This window comes from Macaca thibetana, chromosome 7 (genome assembly GCF_024542745.1).
Source record: "Macaca thibetana thibetana isolate TM-01 chromosome 7, ASM2454274v1, whole genome shotgun sequence".
NCBI lineage: Eukaryota > Metazoa > Chordata > Mammalia > Primates > Cercopithecidae > Macaca > Macaca thibetana.
Genome location: NC_065584.1, coordinates 87,909,741 through 87,932,386, shown reverse-complemented (window position 1 = coordinate 87,932,386; position 22,646 = coordinate 87,909,741). Strand labels below are relative to the sequence as shown.

The 22,646-nt window shown below is 36.0% G+C and overlaps 2 protein-coding genes across 2 annotated transcripts in view; both read right to left on the bottom strand.

Annotated features, from left to right (window-relative positions):
• The window catches only part of LOC126958215 (olfactory receptor 4K1), a 34,397-nt gene that overhangs the window by 3,398 nt on the left and 8,353 nt on the right, over positions 1–22,646 (bottom strand). The window contains exons 2-3 of the mRNA XM_050796393.1: positions 2,770–2,852; positions 2,216–2,318 (exon numbers count right to left, since the gene is read on the bottom strand). The gene's annotated coding sequence lies outside the window, so the exon portion shown is untranslated. The remainder of the gene's footprint in view (positions 1–2,215; positions 2,319–2,769; positions 2,853–22,646) is intronic.
• Positions 11,675–12,740, bottom strand: LOC126958213 (olfactory receptor 4K5). Its single transcript, XM_050796392.1, has one exon. The coding sequence runs from the start codon at positions 12,719–12,721 to the stop codon at positions 11,750–11,752; it is 972 nt and encodes a 323-aa protein (XP_050652349.1). The 5' UTR covers positions 12,722–12,740; the 3' UTR covers positions 11,675–11,749.

Below are 22,646 nucleotides of genomic sequence, written 5' to 3'. Positions count from 1 at the left end.
AGATAAAATTTGACACCATGAGGGACTGCTTATAGCATTCTATTCATTGTGGAAAGCCTATTAAATATGATTATTTAATAGAATAAAACATTATTTATTTTCATAGGTTATTAAGCAAAAGTTTTCCTTGACACAGAGCATGCAAATAAATTTAGATTCTACTACTATGGGTATGGAATATATACCAGCTCATTATACAATAATAATAATGAACCATTATAATTACAGTAAAAAAATACTCCATAATTGAAATGTCATTTGTGATAAGATTTACCACTTAAATGAACCGCACAGTATTTTGTACATACATCTATCACAGCAAATACTAGAAAATGTGCTTTATATAAAAAATAATAATAATAACATTTATAGCACTTTCTATGTTCTAAGCAGTCTCCTAAGCATGTGGCATGCATTTGTACTCCTTTAATGCTCAAAATAACCCTACAGAGTAGCTACTGTTCAAATATGCATTTTAAAATTGAGGGAACTAAGGCACAGAGAAGCTTAGGCTAAGTAAATTGCCCAAGTTTATACTACTAGTAAGTTGTATACTTGTAGTAATGACTCCTATAGTAGACTGGGAGATGCTTCTGCACAAACAAAGCTAAATCTTATGAGTGATAGAACAGAGTGGTGGGGCTCCAGAGTGGGACAGGCTTGGATTCAATCTCAGCTCCTAAAATTTCTAATGGAATGAACAGTTCCTTGACTTTTCTCAACTCCTTTTCTTTTTTCTTTTTTTTTTTTTTTTGTTATTATACTTTAAGTTCTAGGGTACATGAGCATAACGTGCAGGTTTGTTACATATGTATACTTGTGCCATGTTGGTGTGCTGCACCCATCAACTCGTCAGCACCCATCAACTCCTTTTCTAACATGTGAAATGGCGATGTCACTTGTTACATTTCAGAGTGGAGCATAACAGGCATTTACACGGGAGTGGGGATTGAAAGAGACGAAAGAGGGTGCTCAAGAGGACAAAGGGGGAGAAAGAGGGAGAAGAGAAGGAACAAGAGAAGGAAGAGGAGGAGGAGGAAAAAAAAAGAAGGAAAAGGAGAAGGAAGAAGAAAGAGAAGAAAACATGATTAACAAAAAATTGTTAAATAATGTTAGTGGTATTATTCCTTTTTCAAAAATCATCTTATCTTTGAAAAATATATCTTTTGAAAATATCCAAATTTCCCACAAATTATATCTTTTCAATATCTAACAAATGATAAGGTTTTTAGTCTTATTTTTCAAAATGTAAGAAACAACTAGAAATTCCTCTCCAAACTAACTTCCTACGATTTTTTTAATGCAAGTAGAACAGATCAGATTCAACATTATATCTCTTTTTCTTCTTAATAATTAAGGTAGTTACCCAATAGTATAGACAAGTAACATTTGCTACTTTCTAGCTGTGTGACTGAACCTAAAACATAGAACTGGATTATCTCTAAAGCTAGTTTCATTTCTAAAATTCTAAGTGCAGAGGCGGTTATGGAAACACATGGAGTTTATAAAAGTCCGAATTCCTTGGGCAGTCTGCAGAGCACCCAGAAGCTTCTTCATTATTGAATCAATCATTTTGTCATTGCCACTATACCTCAGAGACAGGAATGTTTTCAGATCCCAAAATACACCATAAGAAGATTTCCCTCTTCTTCATGTAAAACCAAGTTGGGTATGAAAGGGTTGCTGTTAGATTAATATCTATCTATACAACGTGTCAATAGAACTCTGAAATCATAAGCATGATATTTTTCTTGTCTTTATTTTCATGTATAATACTTGATTACCTATAAGCCTAGAAGCAAACAATAAAGGATATCCTACTGACCATTACTCTACTGTGTATACCTACACCTTTCTTCATTTGAGGCAAATTTTGATAGCCAATAAATATTTGTTAAACTAATGGCTACAGAGTCCCTGAACAGAAAGCATAAACGGGTCAGGGAAGGGAAAGATAATGGTTGTAACATATGTTCCTCTGACCATGAGATTTTGATCCTCTTCTTACCAGGGTTGCCCAAAAGCAGTACAGTGGAAGAATGATATAGACAGAGAAGTGGAGAACAGGAATGTTCTTCCAGAGGGAGTTTTCAATTTGAGACAACAATAACTTCCACTTTGCTATCTTCTAGTTGCTGATTTTGCATCTATAAGAGATCTTGTTCATTATTTCTCTAGTGCAGCAATATGTTCACAATGAATGTATAATACTTACACTTTGGAAAAGTTGTCCAAGTCTTTGACTTCTTCCTTATTTTCTCCAGTTTGGTGTCCTCTAGTTTGTTTCTGTTTCCCACTTTCTCCTATGAGTCTTCATACTGAAAATATTTATAATATAGTGTTAACTGGACGCATTTTAACTTGGTTCCTTACACTATGCCATATGGAAGCGAGCCTCTCAAGTCCTGTCCTGAGGTGGTGAGGGCTCTGATCGTCTTGCACTCAACCGAGCAATGACAATATCTTTAGGCAATACAATATAAAGCCTTTTAACCTCATTCTAGAAAATTGATTTCATTGGTGAAGCAAGAAATCACCCTTTAGACCTCTTAGGTCACTTTCCAGTGGGAGTAATTATTTTTCACAAAATAATTTTCCAGAAATGGAAAAGAAAAAAAAATTGTTTGTTTGTTTTGCCAGCTAGTGGATACATACGAAGCAAAAGATTACTTGATTTTAACTGAGTATCAGTCAGCAAAGGAAGTATTTAAGTATTCAACTCCTAACTTTCTGTTAATAAAACAATCACACAATCTTAAAAATGATCACCTTGCCTCAGAGTGTTTCCTCCAATCACAAGGAGCCCACTGCTTCATAAGACAGTTCAATCTATGCTCCACTGTTTCTACCATCTGTAATTTAAAGAGTAAATCTATTAGCACTTCAATATTATGTTTCTTCAAATATTTAAAGAGGCTCTCATTTATTCCCTATATAAATTTATTTGTTTCCCAAAATACATCAACAGTCTTTTTCAACTATATTTTATAGAATAAGTTTTAAAGATATCCACAGGTTCTGATGTAAGTTTCAAGTGGTGATCTTTAAGTATAGAAATTAAAGGTGAGAGTCCCTATTACTTAGTGTTTCTCTCTATCTTCCTATGTATCCTCTGTGTGTATACCCCTTAGTAAAACGTTCACATATATAAGCATCTGTGCAAAATGACACATATTGCAGCACTGACTGAAGGAGAGAGATACTGGAAAAAACCTAAGTACTTATATAGAGAGAGAGAGTGGAGAATTATAATATTTTAGTGTGATGAAATACATTCAATGATTTAAATTGTTAAATAATATTTTGTACATATATATATAAGGTTAAAAACATAATGTTGAGGGAAAAAAATTAAAGATTGTAAAATTATGTTCAAATTTTTATAAACCAAAAAAATGGACACACTTATGAATTAAATTTTAAAAATATCCAGACTACAAAGAAAAATTCTAAAATGCATAAAGTCTAATTTAACATCTTAAGCGAGAAATACAATGACAAACAGACAGTTAAGAGACTACCACAATAGTAAAATAATGGTGGATTTCAGCAGCAATGATTCAGGGAAGACTCAGTGTCAACAAGCATCTGTTTTTACCAGACAAGCATAATCTTGACTGTTTTTCATGCTGTCTGGCTTCTAATGCTCATTTTCTGAAGCTGCTTCTCTAAATGTACTACCAAACATGCAGATAATGCCAAATCCTCCTAATAATTGTGTTTTGCTCAGGATGATTAGAAATAGTTTCTTTTGATTGCATAAAATAATCATTATTAAAATAATCTACAAAGGTTACTAGGAGATAAATTGTGTAAGAGTAGACAGGAAATATTTGCAAGAGAAAAATAACCAGAAATAACTTTACTAAAAAAAATAACAAAAGCTCCAAGGTGAAATATTTTGGTCCATGCTCTCTGTCTCTCTCTCTCTCTCCCCATACACACACACACACACACAATGTGCAATATGTATAAAATGTATATATTAAATTATATATATTTATATATAAAGAATAAATGGAACAGAATAGTATCCAGAAATTAACCAAATATATATAAATTATAATTTGTAATAATAGTTATTTATAATAATTTAAAGAAATATAGATTACTATATAAATGAAATTCATAGGAAAAGGTAAATTTCTATCTGCATAGATATAGTTATAAAAGCAAAATAAATTTTAATTGGATCAAAGATTAAGTTTGAAACATTAGAAAAAAAGCACGTGAAGATTTTTTAATAATCTTGGAGTTGGTAAGGCCTCTAAATCATGACATTAAAGAAGCCATAAATATATGGATATGTAATGGATAGAATTGACTGACTTAATCATTTTTAGATTTGATATATCAAAAACCCCACAATGAACATTAATAAAAATCGCAAACTATAAAATATGTGCAACACGTATGACCGAGACTAATTCCTTGTAAATCAAAATACTATTAGAAATGAAAATAAAGAAATATCAACAACTAAGTAGAAAAATGAGCACATACACAGGGAGTTCAAAAGAACAGACATACTTTACAACTCTATGACAATAATAAGACCTCTTTACCTTATAGATTGAAAAAAATGTCAACATAATTTGAAGTAATTTGGGGGAAAAATATGTTAAATCATTGTCAATGAAAGTTTCATTAGAAACATACATTTTATACTTAGTGAATATATTTAAAGCAGAAAACAAGTCACATTTTCAATTAAGAGACAAAAAATGCCCAATTAAAAATAAAAACCCTATTTCTTATTTAGAGAAATAAACAAATAGGAATTTAAAATAAACAAATGGGAATTTTGAAAAAAACAAGCTTTTCGTTGTCAGTTAAATTGGCAAAGATGACAAAGAAAAGACACGCATTAGATACACACAGGAAAAAGACAAGCATAATTGAAGTCACAGAAGAAGAGAGCACAAAGCTAGAGCAATAGCTAAAGAGATTCTGGCTAACAGCTTACCATAACTGAAGTATACTTCTAGCCATAGAACCAAGATGTTCAATAAACCACTAGTAATAAATAAATAAATAAATAAATAAATAAATAAATAATAAGCAAGCAAGATCATAGTAAATCCTAGAATTGCTGGGGCAGGAAGCACAAAATCCGTAAGTGAATCAATGGGAATGTTGGGGAGAAAGTCCAATCTATTCCTTGCCTCTTCTTTGTTATCTATATGTGAGTATTTTAGCTACTGGTAATGCAAAATTACAAATTCACTGTCGTTTCAATGAATGTTTTACATTTTGGAGTTCACCATCTCAACAAATTTGAGTGTAATCTCAACAACAGTCTCTTATCTGAGGCTTATATATGCCATTCCAATGTTGTTTATGCCTGGAAGCTTCTCAGAAAAACAGATCTCATGATATGTCTCTACTGTCACACCTCTTCACTGTAAGTTCAATAAATTCCACCTTCTTCACTGTAAATACTTTTGTCTCTAATTCCAGAGACAATCTTTGTGGAATCCTATATCCATATATCGAACACTCTGTGTGCCCTGGAATTGTGTCTGGGGAGAAGGAATACAGGTAAGGAAGGAAAATTCATATCAGGAGTAGGAATGAATTCCAATAAAGACAAGTCACTACCCGCCCTTCAGAGGAAGGGGTGTGACACAGTTGATTTGACACCAAATGCATGTGGTCTCTCTGAGGAATGGCACCATAACAAGGCTGCAGCATGACTCCCTTCTGCCAACAGACCAAGCATTCAGGAGCTGTAGTAGTGGTATGAGACTAACCTTGATAAAAGAGAGTCCATGTTTTTGGTCCCTGATGGGCATTGCTGTGAAGTACAAAAATCTACACACTTAGAGCCCACTCACATAGGTTCATCCTCATTCTTCCCTCCCAGACTACTTTCCTCCAATTTTCAATTTTGATCTTCAAGACCCCTAACAAGCTAGCAAAGCCATTTTTCAAAGCCCACGAATTCATGTTTATTTTTACTTATGACCAATTATCCATCTAAAGCTGATAACTAAGTGTGATGTTTATGGCTCTGGCCAATGAGAGAATTCTTCCTCATAAGTGTCCGTGAAGGTCATCTGAGTGAATTGTAATGCAGCAGCAGTCCATTTTTTGGCTTGCACCAAGACATAGAATGAAGTCATCCATAGAAACTCTCCCATGAGGCCATAACATTGAGCTTAAGAAAATATATTAATGCCAGAGAAATACTTGATAAAGGATTTAGACTACCTGTTCATACCAATTACTAGTGCCTTTATACCTTCAGCGTGGTCCTACACATGCCATTTCCAATGTGTGATGGCTTGCTGCTGTGGCAGCTAGAAATTATGACTTAATAAATCTGATAACAGTTCATGATGAGCAGTGCTCACATAGGCAGTCACTTGGAAATCAATGGTCAGGTACTTAGTCCCTAATAAGACCCAATAGCATACTAAGATCTATGTTTTAAACAATAAGCAGTTGTCTTCTGCAGAGAGTTTTTTTCTGGAATCCTAAAAGTTAGTAATTGCTGTTTATCTAATTGACTTTTGTAAATAATCTACACAATCTCCTTATTTATCATGGATATCTCCATTTCATTAGATTCCTGGTTGACATAGCCTGAATGGCAGGGCAGTTTGCACTGAAGACCAGAATTAGTACAGGGACTCACTGAAAACTGGAGATGCTATGAATCAACCTAAAATTGATATAAAGTAGTATTTATGAAGCAGTTTTTATGCTGCCTATAACATTCAATGATCTTGCAAGAACTGTGCCTCTTTCTCAGTGGTAAAGAATATAAAGCAAAATAACGTGTATTTTATGTAATGGGAGGATACTCTAGCCTTCCCTAGTGTATTGGACTCAAAACCTAAGTGATTTGGCAGAATTCTGAAAATAACTAAGGGTATTGCTAACCTTCTTGTATGTCATTTCCTACCCGCAGGTCTAATCAGAGCATGCCTTCAATGTGTGACTAATATGATGTTCTATAGATTATCATGACCATTAAGTTCCCTAAGGACTATATTATGACAGAGAGTAAACGAGTTTTAAAAAGCTGAACAAACTCTAAATGTTCAGAAAGTTATGGAGTAACAAATGTGAATTTTTAAGGGTGAGAACTCCATCACAAGATGAAGTTGAGTGGTTTTCTGCAACTTGTTGTGAACATGTTAGTAGTTGTATGATATCCTTCATGTACTCAGGATGAAGTTAAATCTATTGGAATTTCAATATATTGCAAATACAACATATAATGTGGCAAGGATCTTCTCCATGGAAAAGTATTTATGATGAAACATAAATTAGTTTAAAATGTAAAACACCTATGGTGAAATACTGGATCGTGGCTCTGCTGACAGATCCATTCCACCCACACCCCATCTTTATGTTCCTCTAAAGACCACCCTGAAGTGCCTTTGCACTCACCTACTCTGTTTTTTCCTGGAGGGCTCTGTTACTCTGTGTTCCTGGAAAGTGTACCTCTGATACTTTCCTCCTTGTCCTGTGATTAACTTGACTTACACTATCGCCAGTTGTCTAGACTTAGTCAATGGAACTAAAGCTTCTTCATCTTTTATCCTGTTGGCATTTTGAGGTACTCCCTCCACTAGCCATGACACTCTCTCTCTGTAAAGTCTGGAGTATCACATCAGCTCCTTCGAACACTTCTGAGCTGGGCATTGTCTGAAGGACTGTTCCTTGTCAGAAGGACTGCTCGTCAACTTAGTTCATAAGCATAGCAGAAGCAGCTCAAATTGTGAGATCTCAGGAAACAAATAAAAGTCTGCCCTGGGTTTGGTAGCATCCCTTCTTACTTTTTAAAATATCCAGATTATCAAAAGCAATTTAGGAATATATTCATCTACCATAGACAAATCCCCTAATATGGTAGAGTTTGGCTTAGCCAGGGAGAAATATGTTAATTAACTCATGGTGTGAGTTATCGTGAAGAGGGATCCATATAATACAGAGCCTGTGCAGACTAAAAAGTTTTTTTTTTCTTTTATTTATTCTAAGAGAAATACCTAAAAATTAAAAGACTGAAGAGTTTGGTGACTTGATCAAAAGCTAAGTAATCTGTTCAAGGTCACAAAATAGTAATATAATCAATGTTCAAATCCCAGTTTTTGACAGCCAACTCAAGACACTTTACACTTTTTCAATTGACTAGAGTTATTTCCACATTTACTGAAATGTTCACTTCTGCCATTTTATACAGTTAAAGGTATTTCTCTGTCAATTTGTACAACAGTGCAGGGAAAGTCTATAGGATCTGTAAACCAGAAAGAAAAAACAAAGAATTTTTAATACTATCCTGTTACTTTGAAATGTGTGTATTAAATAGTTGATTACCAAGTTATATTAATAGTTGCTTTATTTTTTATATTTTAAACAAAATTTAAGGTGGGATTCTACAGCACATAATATCACAATCCTAACCGAAATGTAATGCTATGTGCCTTTAATAGTTTCCCTTAACTAAGAATTAATTAAATTACAAATTCATTGCTATTAGCATTAGCAATGTCTCTGTTTTTATTGGAACTAGAGTAATTTGAAAATTTTGTGGAAATATGCTGCAATAAACATACATGTACATGTGTCTTTAGAATAGAATGATTTACATTCCTTTGGGTATATAACCAGTAATGGGTTTGCTGGGTCAAATGTTATTTCTGGTTCTAGATCCTTGAGGAATAGCCACACTGTCCTCCATAATAGTTGAACTAATTTACACTCCCACCAACAGTGTAAAAGCATTCCTATTTCTCCACAGTTTCACCAGCATCTAATGCAAATCAAAACCACAATGAGATACCATGTCACACCAGTCAGGATGGCGATTATTAAAAAGACGAGAAATAAATTTTAAACAGTGAGTTTACCAAATGATAGCATTCACTTTATAAATGCTATCTTTTTGTTTTGTTTTGTTTTGTTTTGCTCTTGTTGCCCAGGCTGGAGTGCAATGTTGCGATCTCGGCTCACTGCGAAGTCTGCCTCCCAGGTTCAAGCGATTCTCCTGCCTCAGCCTCCTGAGTAGCTGGGACTAAAGGCATGCGCCACCACACCCGGCTAGTTTTGTATTTTTAGTAGAGACGGGGTTACTCTATGTTAGTCAGACTGGTCTCGAACTCCCGACCTCAGGTTATCCACCCACCTCGGCCTCCCAAAGTCCTGGGATTACAGGTGTGAGCCACCGTGCCCAACCCCACCATTTTTTATATTTTGAAGCATGTCATAGATGAATTTCACTTTATTGCATAAATAGATGAAGCTACTGACATTTTTTATTCAACTAGTTCCTGATTTCTGTCATTATCATATTTGACGAGATGCTTTTGAATGCTTCTGATTTTTTGATATCTTCAAAATACTTTAAAATATCTGTATCTGACAAAGTCTAGTCAGGAGACAGAACCGACATGAGTAATTTGAACAAAGAATACTTAATATAAAGAATTAGCAACTGGTAAAAGGAATTAGCTACTACAAGGAGAATAAAAAATAACTCTAAAAAAATACCCTAAGGGAGAATTGACATCTTTTATAATACTGTTTTTCTATTTATTAATATAGTGTCTATCTTCACTTATTTAAGTTTTATTTACTAATACACTCTTCATTACCACCTTTTGTTAAGTTTTATAATTTTCTCTAAATGCACATCTTTAAATTTGTACATAAGCTTAGAATATTTGTTGTTTTGCAAGTTATGTTTTTTATGTAAATATTTGTAATTTTTTGTTAACATGTTTTTTCTTTTTCAACATTTATTTGTAAATGATGTCAATTCTCTACAAGTTAATAAATGTGTTGATATACAATGAATATAATAAATATCTTTGTATGTTAATTAACACATGAATCCAATGCAATTACAACAAAATCCTGAAATAATATTTTAAGAAATCTGACAAACTGATTGTAAAATATTTACAGAACATAAAAGGGATAAAACTAACAAAGACACTGTGAAAAATAAGATGAAAGAACTTAATCTATCAGACATCAAGATTTATTTTAAAACTATAGTAAATTAAAACAGCGTAATATGGGTTCAGGGCTAAGCACATACATTAACGAAACAGAACAGAGTTTAGTAACAAATCCATACATACACTGAAGCTGAAAATATAAGAGAGGTAGTATTGCAAATTGAGGGAAATGATGAACTATTAAATAAATGATATCAAGTCTGATTTCTACATATCTACAAATATATAAAAATAGATTTCTATCTCCCAACATTTACAAAATGAATTACAAAGGGATGAAATTCTTAAGTATAAAAAGCAAAATATGTTTTAATTTACAGAAGAAAATCTAAATAATGTCATATGATCTTGACAGAGAGAAAGATTTCTTAAATCAGACACAGACACACAAAAAAAAGATATCAAAAATGATTCACAAATGCAATCACATTAAATTTTTAAAAAATTATTACAAAAGGCCATTTGAATAGCTGATACATTTTACAACACTCTTGAAATGAAAAAATAAAATAGAGTGATGGGGACCAGATCACTGGTTGCCAGGGGTTAAGATCACAGGGAAGACAACACAGGAAAGTTTCTTGGAAGTGATGGAAGAAGACTATGTCCTTATTGTGGTTTGTAGTAGTCGTGGCTACATGAATCTATTTATGTAATAATATTTCATAATACTATAGAGCAATAGTAAAAACAAAAAAAAAGAATACATGTAAAAACTGGTTAAATCTGAATCTGAATAGTCTTTACTTTACTTTGGAAAAAAAAAAAAAAAACCCTAGGCCTAAAGGGGAGAAACCAAGGAAGAAATAAATGTGGAAGCGTGATGCCCTGCCCAAGGATGAGTTTCAGAACACTTTGGAGAGAATATGAGTGAGGCCCCCTGGATGGAGAGAGGTTCTCTGGGTTGCGCTAGACCAGAGCTAGTTCACAGAGGGTGACTGAAAATGGGGCTCAGAGAATTTAAGGCCAAGGCTGGCAATAAAACTTGCTGGAGGATGAGTACCACTGGGTGCCTGAACATAAGCCACTGGCAGCTGCACTATAGGAACAAGAGAAGTGGCACAAATAAAAATCTTGGTGTTAAAATAGTTCAGCTTTCTAGATTCTCCTCTCTTTTCTACAACTCATAATCTAAAAGGAAATTGGAATTATCTAGCCAATCAGAGAAAGCCCTTTAAATGAAAGGTTTAAAATGGAAGCTTCTGAGTATATTTCATTCCATATTTTAAAGCATTGCTAGCTATTTGAAAACTATGGGATAGGCATAATTCATATGGGGAGAGGAGTCTCATAACCTAATTATCTCCATTTAAACTTAAGCACTTATGTTAAATCATAGATTGGCTATTCCCTAAAGCTGGCAAAATTCAGTTTCAGATTTTTAAATACTATTCATCCATATAGACATTTTAGGCATGTCATTAAGAAAACTTATAAAACCTGACAAATGTTTGAATGTATGTCTACCAAAGAATTAGGTTCTCGTTGCTTTTTTTCATCATATTTACATTTACCCGTAACAAAAGCAGTAAATGCATACATATTATCCATCTAGTACCCATATTTTTTTTCTGGAACCAGTAATCTAAACAGTGATTTTTCCATGTTTTTGATATTTAACTCTCGCTTGATACCTAGAAAAAGACTTGTTAATATTCATTAAATATTCTGTATAGTATCTTCTCCACTACTTTCCCCACAATTGAGATACACCCCAAAAAAGGACTAAAATATTAAACAGGGTATTGACCTGAGGAATTTGAAGGAATTTTGTCTTAATGAAGGGAAGTTCTCACTACTAGTGACATTTCAGAAATTATCCTTGGCCTCAGGTAATAGTTCACAATTTTCCTTATGGCAGCCTTCATATCCCTATTCCTTAGTGTATAAATAATGGGGTTTAATATGGGGGTGAAAACAGTGTAAAATATGTCAAGTAATTTATCCACAGGATAGATGGTAAAGGGCCATACATAGATGAAGATGCAAGGTCCAAAGAATAATATTACTACTGCAATATGGGAAGCCAGCGTAGAAAATGCCTTTGCCATTGCAGCTGAAGACTTGAGCAAAACTGTGACAAGAATAATGATGTAGGAGCTGACCAAGAGAGAGAAAGTGCTTAGAGAAAGAACTCCACTATTGACCACAATTAGTATTTCAATGATGTTGGAGTCCAAGCAGGCAAGTTTGGTCACCCGAGGAAGATCACAAAAAAAGCTGTCTACTACATTAGGTCCACAGAAAGGCAAGTTCACAGTAAATGATAACTGGCTTAATGTGTGCACCAAGCCCACAGCCCAGGATATCGTTACCAAGACAGTGCATGTCCTTCGGCTCATAATGATCACATAGTATAAGGGTTTGCATATGGCTACATACCTGTCATAGGCCATCGAAACAAGTAGCACCATCTCCCCTCCAGTAAAAAGGTGAATGAAGAAAATTTGGGCTATGCAGCCACTGAAGGATATGGTCTTGTGTTCACTCAGAAAATCTGCAATCATCTTAGGGGTAGCAAAAGAAGCCTGACAAATGTCAATAAAGGAAAGGTTTCCCAAGAGAAAGTACATAGGGGAGTGCAAGCTGGTATCAAAAGTCACTGTGAGGATAATGAGAAGATTTCCCAGCACAATGACCATATACAACACAGAGAAGAAAACAAAATAGAAAAGCTGGAGTTTTTGAGAACTACAGAGTCCCAACAGTACAAACTCAGACACCACTGAAGAATTGGCCTTATCCATGGTTCCAGGCTGCAGACTTGTTCTGAAACAACTCTAAAGGAGGATAAATAGAAAGGAATCAGAACTTGAATTAAGAATACTTTTAAGGTGAGGGATTCTGAGATCTCAGATATAATGTACATTTGCTGAATGCAAAAATTTTAAAGAGGCCATAGCAGTATGTCTGGATAGGTGGATAATAGGAAAGAACTTATGTAAATGTCCAAATAATGCTTAATAATTTAATCAATAGAATTAGAACCCCTTGAGTTTTTGGATAGTCCTTGTCTGTTATATAGTAGGAAATGAGCTTACCCAGAAGCTGACTCATGACAACAAGACTAGAGGAGTGACCTAGAGTCCAGCTCCACGGGCCTTATAGGTTGACAAAAAGTGTTTACATCTACTTGTCTTGTGGTCATCTTACATCATCAATTATACAACATTCTTCTTAACTTTTGAAGAGATATTCGTAACTTGATTATTATTACATGATGTAAAGTCACACAGATTAACTTTTGGCTAATTATTTTGTCTGGACTTTAATTCCACACCTTAAAAAAGATGGGAGTTGTAAAAATACCTACTTTACAGAAAACTTTAGAGTTTAAGCAGGATAAGTCATGACAGTCTACTATCAAAGTAATTGCATTGCAACATAGGATCTCAATACGTTGAACACCGCTATATTAATAGAAATTTACCTTCGTGCTGCTGCAGGAGTCGTTTCCAATTTAGGCAATTCCTACTAAACAGATACTATTGAATGTATATTATACTGGCCTATAGTTCCAACTGAGTTTATCAATTAGTCATCCAATAATTTCTTAAAACACGTATTATGACTGACCTGAATTATCTAAATCCCATTTTCTGTTGATTATCCAAGAGCAGAACCTAAATTTTTCATTTTCTTTGCCTATCAGAATTTGATTTCAGCCCACTTACGTTCTCCCTGCTAGAGTTCTCCATGATCTTCTTAAAACATGTTTACAATTAATGCCAGAAAATTAAGTGTTTTTTTAAAAAAAAAATTTTTTTGGATAGAGAAGTAAAAATGATTATAAACCTCTCATGCTCTTGAAAATATCTAAAAATTTGCATCTTATGTTTTTCACCCTGTAAAACCCTACTATATAAATCTAGTCCAGTTGAACTGGAATAGCTTTAAAGAAGTGCTGTTTTAGGAAACCATATTAGTTCTGACAATTAACTGTTGACAACAGTCATAGTAAGAGACCTGAGAGAGTGATGATCTAATTCTGGTCCCATGTGAGAACATGAGCATTTTTTCTGCTAATTTATTTCAGACAAGAAGCCAGAGTCTTTACTTTGTCTCTAGGCTACAGACCTAGCCTCTCATTTAGATGAATGCAGTTGCAGTCCACACAGGGAAGCCCCACAGTAAACAATCATATTGTGTCCTCTATTGGAAGGATGTTCAGAGAAGCATTCCACTGGGCCACATTTTGGATATACGTTATTTTAAACTCTGGAACTATGACAAAAAAAGGACTCATTATAATTGTTTAAAGCTTTAGTAACAACAAATCAGTGTCTATAATATACAAAAAGGCAATAATTAAGAGGATTCTGAAACATAATGTAATCACTTTATCCCATGTGTGACTCATTTTGTTCCTCCATTTGTGAAATAAATGTGTCCTTGCTCAAGTTCATGTATTTATTACATAAAATGATCAACTCTACCTAATGAAAAAGTTTATTGTATGAATGTAATGTATTAAGCTAAAAATTGAGGCAGATTTAAATATAGTGAATGATGAATCATAATTTTAAAATTTACAAATGAAGGACAAAAAGAGCTTGCGTTTGTTCCGACACTGCTAGATAACATCTACTGTGTATACATGTTTTATCAAGTGATCTTTACAATAGACCTTTGGAAAAGGGGTTATTAAACTGCAGAAGAGAAAAACAAAGATTATACATGTTTAGTAATCTGGGGTCAGACAGCTAGTAAGGGTCAGAACATCTCAGTGAGGATTTGAAATCAGATAATATAAATAATATTTAATATTTACTATGCACCAAAGTGTCAGGCACTGTTCTGCGCTCTTAATATATAGTAATTGAATCTTCCCATAATGCTACATGGTAAATGCGCTTACTAATTCTGTCTTACAATAAGAAGTCAGAGATACAAAGATGATAAGCAGTTTCCCTGAAGTTCCATAGCTGGAGAGTCATTAAACTAGAATTTGAACCCTGGTATTTGACTCCAAGGCCAGCTATTGCCACACTACGACATACTGTTTCAGATCTGAATACAAAATCGATGCCATTGACACTGTGCTACAACTGGGAATTCCCTCAATATATGTTCATGATTCTAATCTTTTCACCTACTATGAGCCATTGGTCAGTCGGTTGAGCTAGAGTTTCCCAACTTTGGCATTATTGACATTTGGGGTTGAATTACTGTGTTGAAACAGACTGTCATGTGACTATTGTAGGGTATTCAGGAGCATCTCTGCCATCACCCATCAGATGCCAGTTACACTTTCCCCCCAGTTATGACAACCAAAAATGTCTCCAAACATTACAAAATGTCCAGCTGAGGAGGTGAAAAATGACTCCCAGTTGAGAACCACTGTGCCACTGGGTTAAGCTGTCTTTGGCTTGCATTTTTAGTTTCTTCCTGTTTCATTTCACTTTTCATTTAATCTTTTCATCTACTGACAACTGTTCAGATTCACTTATCAAAGAAATAAGAAAAAAAAACTCTCCTAAACTCTTCTATTCTCTTTGTTTTTTCCTTAATTTTTCTTTTTTTAAGAAAAGAAATTTTGTGTAGGAGTGTCTACGTTTCCGTCCAAATCTTTTTTACTACTCAGACTTTTAACATGCTTAACTATACCTTTTGTTGCCATGGTCAGGAAAACTAGTTTATCAAATGGCCGCAAAGACTGGGTAATGATAGCTAACTCTTAAACAGAACGCCTCTTCATTTTCCTTTCAGAATTTTTAATATTAGCTTTCTTTATTCATGCTACTGCCCCTTAAAAGTAGATTCCAAGAGGTCCTAGCCTCTGGCATTCTAATTTTTTTTCTTTTTCCTTCTATATTTCTTGAACTCTTGTCTCTTTATGTCCTTATTAATCTCTTTCTCTTCCTTGTTATCTCCCTTTCTTCAGCATTCCATTCATCTCCCTAGCATCAGTCATCACCTCTGTATTATGACCGCTAATTTTGCGGTACTGTTTCCCCCTGCCCCCCACATTCCAATATTCCAATCTGTTTCTGATACTTTTTGAATGTGACTGTGCACAGCCATCTCAAACCTTGGCTCTCACAATTTCCCAACTCAACTCTTTTCCTTCAAACTTTTCTGAATTAACTGTAAAGGAAAACCTACCTTTCTCCTGGACCTCACTCTTTCACTTGAAACATCTCATCATTCCTTAAGCTTATATATAAATCTAATGTCCTTAGCATGAGAGCCAAGAATATATAACCTGTTTTTACCTATGCCATACCCTGCTCTTTAGCAAAAATAAATAAATAAATAATTTTTAAAAACAGGCTACTCAATATTTATTAAGCTGATAAACAATTCCTTATCCATTTTTTCATGTCCTTCACAGATGTCTATTCCAACACAGATGTTACCACCTCTAAAAGCCTTCCTAGAGGCTTAAGTCAAAATGTCTATGTTCTAATGTTTCTGTAGCACTTTGATTGCATATGCGTTATATCTTCTCCCAAGGTGTACTGAATTATGTTGGCTTGGCATACATTTTGAATACAAATTCCACTTTCTCATACCAGCAGCAGGGCTCAGTTACCCTTGACACAGTTTCCAGTTCTACACTATATTCAAATGGTTCAAACTGGTGGCCAGAGATTAAAAACTAGAGGCATCTTTCCCACCTGGCAGACTGGGCTTCCTGCTTTCCTGTCACTTTCTTTAAATGGACCATTCAGTCATTTTCCGGTGAACTTAAAGTAACCCATACCCTTTTCCCTCAGGTATACTGCTAGATGACAGACTTTCTCACCCTCCCTCTGCCTGACTCTTCATTCCTGCCCCACATGACCCTGGGATGAAGGACTGCCCTCCCAACTTATTGCACTCTCCCTGCCTGATCACTAAATAAAAATCCTTGAATGTTTTTGCTATTTTAGTGATGTATTGAATTTGCACCATCCACCTGAAGAACCAGGGGCTGGTCCAGGCTGGGTTTTCCCTGGAATGCTTGCGAGAACACAAGATCAGGCACCCAGCCTCCAGAGTGCTGGTCTGGTAGACATCAACTAGACATAGGTCAGACAAAAGCTGCAGGGGCATCTGCCAATATAAAGTTTCCTGTGTGAGGAACTCCCTGGTCCTGACAATTAGGCATTAAGCCTTTCACCAGGTAAAAGAAATGTCTGATAAACACACACTAGAAACACCCACAACAAGTTCATTTTCATTTCTCATTGGGACAGGATTGCTAGCCACTCTGGTATGGAGCCCCTGTTTAGCTGGGGACTCTCAAAACATAAGGTAAGACTCCCAGTGTGGAAGAGAAATATTATTATGATGGCTAACTCTATTATTTCTCTTCCACACTGAAACTTCTTGAATTCTTGTGCTTCTTATGAATCATTCACAGGATTTGGTAGAGAGGTGTGCCAAAAGTACATTGTCGATAAACATGTTATAGTATTAATGCCAATATATTTCACCCTATATTTGTCATTCACTGAATAGTTTTACCTTCTTACTTTCCCGTGCATAGAATCCTTCCCAGTAAATGGCCTAGAACTCTGCAAACCATAAACCACCCACATAAACTCCATCTTTACGTGGAGCAAAAACATTTCATCTACTTGGTAATACAATATCCTAATTAAGTAATAAAAAACAGTACCAACAATCAACAAGCTAATGCAAAAATAATGACACAACTGGTTTGAGTTGAAGCATAGAGAAAATAGTTTGTCTGTTACATTGGAAGTAAACCATACATTACCAATTTTTTTAAGTTATAGAAATAATGAGATGCTTTAAGAAAAATAAATTTGCATTTTACTTCTGTAGGGTTAAATAAATCGTGTTATATACCTTAAGTGCAAATAAAAATAAATTATTGATTATGCTATAACTACAGACCTATAACATGAGTTTAGTATTTAACATTCTCATGATATTTTTGTGTAGTTTTACTCTATAAAGCAATATATAGCCTTGATTTTCATGCCTATTTAATTTCTTTAGGTAATAGGTAAGAGTGTCATGATGAATTTTCCTAGGTGCAGTCAGAGTTTTTCATAATTTTCTCAAGTGTCTCCCCAAGTATACTTCATCTATTTACATAATTTCTCACAAGTCATCCCTGGCACACTAAGATACAGACACATGGACATCCTCATCTTTTTTAAATTAATCATTTATTTTTTCCATAAGTTATCGGGGTGCGGGTGGTTAGTGCCTTTTTCTTTTGTCAAATTGTAAGAGTACCATGAATTTATCTAAGTGACCAATTGCAGCTTTTAAGATTCAGTATTAAATTAGCCAAGGTTCATCTTCCAATGGGAATTAATATGTTTCAACAGATATTCTCAATTGAACAAGGCAAATAACATCCCACATTGCTGAAAACTACAATGAGGAGGATAAGGCCATAGGAGAAAAAGTGAGAGTCATTCAGCCCTTGGGCACTATGTGGAGTGAAGTATCTTCTGCTAATTCTATACAAATGAACCTGCTACTCCAGAGAAAATGTGTGGGAAAGTACATTCTTTTGCCTAAGTGAGAAATACTTTGACTTAGGAATGGAAGAGCATACTGGGTCCTTGCATGTGTAATATGGAACAAAGGGTAATTAATTAGAACTTAAAGGATATGGGTTCCTATTCTCAATTCTAACAATAACAAAGAATATGTTATTGGACAAATCACTGTAAATCTCTTAGCCTTAGTTTACCCTTCTACAAAATGATTTGTAATATTTCAAGGACACTAAAAGTAAAGAGAACTATTAAATGATTTATTGGCATATTTATTTAATTTCATACAAGCAGTATCATCCTTCATGTATTATTTGACAATTTAATATTTTTCCATTCAATAATTGATATTAAACAGTTATCAATAGTGACACACATAGTTTCAGTTTATACATTTTACTTCTGTAGGATCTCCATTAAATACAGTATACTGCATGTTTGTCATTTTTGGTGAATAGACATCTGGATAGTTTCTAGTTCTTGCTATTATGAACAACATTAAAATGAGCACTTGCATCAGAGGGAGGGCGGAGCAAGATGGCCGAATAGGAGCAGCTCCAGTCTCCAACTCCCAGCGCGAGCGACACAGAAGACCGGTGATTTCTGCATTTTCAACTGAGGTACTGGGTTCATCTCACTGGGGAGTGCCGGACGATCGGAGCTGGTCAGCTGCTGCAGCCCGACCAGCGAGAGCTGAAGCAGGGCGAGGCATTGCCTCACCTGGGAAGCGCAAGGGGGAAGGGAGTCCCTTTTCCTAGCCAGGGGAACTGAGACACACAACACCTGGAAAATCGGGTAACTCCCACCCCAATACTGCGCTTTAGGAAACAGGCACACCAGGAGATCATATCCCACACCTGGCCGGGAGGGTCCCACACCCACGGAGCCTCCCTCGTTGCTAGCGCAGCAGTCTGTGATCTACCGGCAAGGCAGCAGCGAGGCTGGGGGAGGGGCGCCCGCCATTGCTGAGGCTTAAGTAGGTAAACAAAGCTGCTGGGAAGCTCGAACTGGGTGGAGCTCACAGCAGCTCAAGGAAACCTGCCTGTCTCTGTAGACTCCACCTCTGGGGACAGGGCACAGTAAACTAAGACACACAGACACCTCTGCACAGACGCAAACGACTCTGTCTGACAGCTTTGAAGAGAGCAGTGGATCTCCCAACACGGAGGTTGAGATCTGAGAAGGGACAGACTCCCTGCTCAAGCGGGTCCCTGACCCCTGAGTAGCCTAACTGGGAGACATCCCCCACTAGGGGCAGTCTGACACCCCACACCTCACAGGGAGGAGTACACCCCTGAGAGGAAGCTTCCAAAGCAAGAATCAGACAGGTACACTCGCTGTTCAGAAATATTCTATCTTCTGCAGCCTCTGCTGCTGATACCCAGGCAAACAGGGTCTGGAGTGGACCTCAAGCAATCTCCAACAGACCTACAGCTGAGGGTCCTGACTGTTAGAAGGAAAACTATCAAACAGGAAGGACACCTACACCAAAACCCCATCAGTACATCACCATCATCAAAGACCAGAGGCAGATAAAACCACAAAGATGGGGAAAAAGCAGGGCAGAAAAGCTGGAAATTCAAAAAATAAGAGCGCATCTCCCCCGGCAAAGGAGCGCAGCTCATCGCCAGCAACGGATCAAAGCTGGATGGAGAATGACTTTGACGAGATGAGAGAAGAAGGCTTCAGTCCATCAAATTTCTCAGAGCTAAAGGAGGAATTACGTACCCAGCGCAAAGAAACTAAAAATCTTGAAAAAAAAGTGGAAGAATTGATGGCTAGAGTAATTAATGCAGAGAAGGTCCTAAACGAAATGAAAGAGATGAAAACCATGACACGAGAAATACGTGACAAATGCACAAGCTTCAGTAACCGACTCGATCAACTGGAAGAAAGAGTATCAGCGATTGAGGATCAAATGAATGAAATGAAGCGAGAAGAGAAACCAAAAGAAAAAAGAAGAAAAAGAAACGAACAAAGCCTGCAAGAAGTATGGGATTACGTAAAAAGACCAAATCTACGTCTGATTGGGGTGCCTGAAAGTGAGGGGGAAAATGGAACCAAGTTGGAAAACACTCTACAGGATATCATCCAGGAGAACTTCCCCAACCTAGTAGGGCAGGCCAACATTCAAATCCAGGAAATACAGAGAACGCCACAAAGATACTCCTCGAGAAGAGCAACTCCAAGACACATAATTGCCAGATTCACCAAAGTTGAAATGAAGGAAAAAATCTTAAGGGCAGCCAGAGAGAAAGGTCGGGTTACCCACAAAGGGAAGCCCATCAGACTAACAGCAGATCTCTCAGCAGAAACTCTACAAGCCAGAAGAGAGTGGGGGCCAATATTCAACATTCTTAAAGAAAAGAATTTTAAACCCAGAATTTCATATCCAGCCAAACTAAGTTTCATAAGTGAAGGAGAAATAAAATCCTTTACAGATAAGCAAATGCTTAGAGATTTTGTCACCACTAGGCCTGCCTTACAAGAGATCCTGAAGGAAGCACTAAACATGGAAAGGAACAACCGGTACCAGCCACTGCAAAAACATGCCAAAATGTAAAGACCATTGAGGCTAGGAAGAAACTGCATCAACTAATGAGCAAAATAACCAGTTAATATCATAATGGCAGGATCAAGTTCACACATAACAATATTAACCTTAAATGTAAATGGACTAAATGCTCCAATTAAAAGACACAGACTGGCAAACTGGATAAAGAGTCAAGACCCATCAGTCTGCTGTATTCAGGAGACCCATCTCACACGCAGAGACATACATAGGCTCAAAATAAAGGGATGGAGGAAGATTTACCAAGCAAATGGAGAACAAAAAAAAGCAGGGGTTGCAATACTAGTCTCTGATAAAACAGACTTTAAACCATCAAAGATCAAAGAGAGACAAAGAAGGCCATTACATAATGGTAAAGGGATCAATTCAACAGGAAGAGCTAACTATCCTAAATATATATGCACCCAATACAGGAGCACCCAGATTCATCAAGCAAGTCCTTAGAGACTTACAAAGAGACTTAGACTCCCATACAATAATAATGGGAGACTTCAACACTCCACTGTCAACATTAGACAGATCAACGAGACAGAAAGTTAACAAGGATATCCAGGAATTGAACTCATCTCTGCAGCAAGCAGACCTAATAGACATCTATAGAACTCTCCACCCCAAATCAACAGAATATACATTCTTCTCAGCACCACATCATACTTACTCCAAAATTGACCACGTAATTGGAAGTAAAGCACTCCTCAGCAAATGTACAAGAACAGAAATTATAACAAACTGTCTCTCAGACCACAGTGCAATCAAACTAGAACTCAGGACTAAGAAACTCACTCAAAACCGCTCAACTACATGGAAACTGAACAACCTGCTCCTGAATGACTACTGGGTACATAACGAAATGAAGGCAGAAATAAAGATGTTCTTTGAAACCAATGAGAACAAAGATACAACATACCAGAATCTCTGGGACACATTTAAAGCAGTGTGTAGAGGGAAATTTATAGCACTAAATGCCCACATGAGAAAGCAGGAAAGATGTAAAATTGACACTCTAACATCACAATTAAAAGAACTAGAGAAGCAAGAGCAAACACATTCAAAAGCTAGCAGAAGGCAAGAAATAACTAAGATCAGAGCAGAACTGAAGGAGATAGAAACACAAAAAACCCTCCAAAAAATCAATGAATCCAGGAGTTGGTTTTTTGAAAAGATCAACAAAATTGACAGACCACTAGCCAGACTAATAAAGAAGAAAAGAGAGAAGAATCAAATCGACGCAATTAAAAATGATCAAGGGGATATCACCACCGACCCCACAGAAATAAAAACTACCATCAGAGAATACTATAAACACCTCTACGCAATAAACTGGAAAATCTAGAAGAAATGGATAATTTCCTGGACACTTACACTCTTCCAAGACTAAACCAGGAAGAAGTTGAATCCCTGAATAGACCAATAGCAGGCTCTGAAATTGAGGCAACAATTAATAGCCTACCAACCAAAAAAAGTCCAGGACCAGATGGATTCACAGCTGAATTCTACCAGAGGTACAAAGAGGAGTTGGTACCATTCCTTCTGAAACTATTCCAATCAATAGAAAAAGAGGGAATCCTCCCTAACTCATTTTATGAGGCCAACATCATCCTGATACCAAAGCCTGGCAGAGACACAACAAAAAAA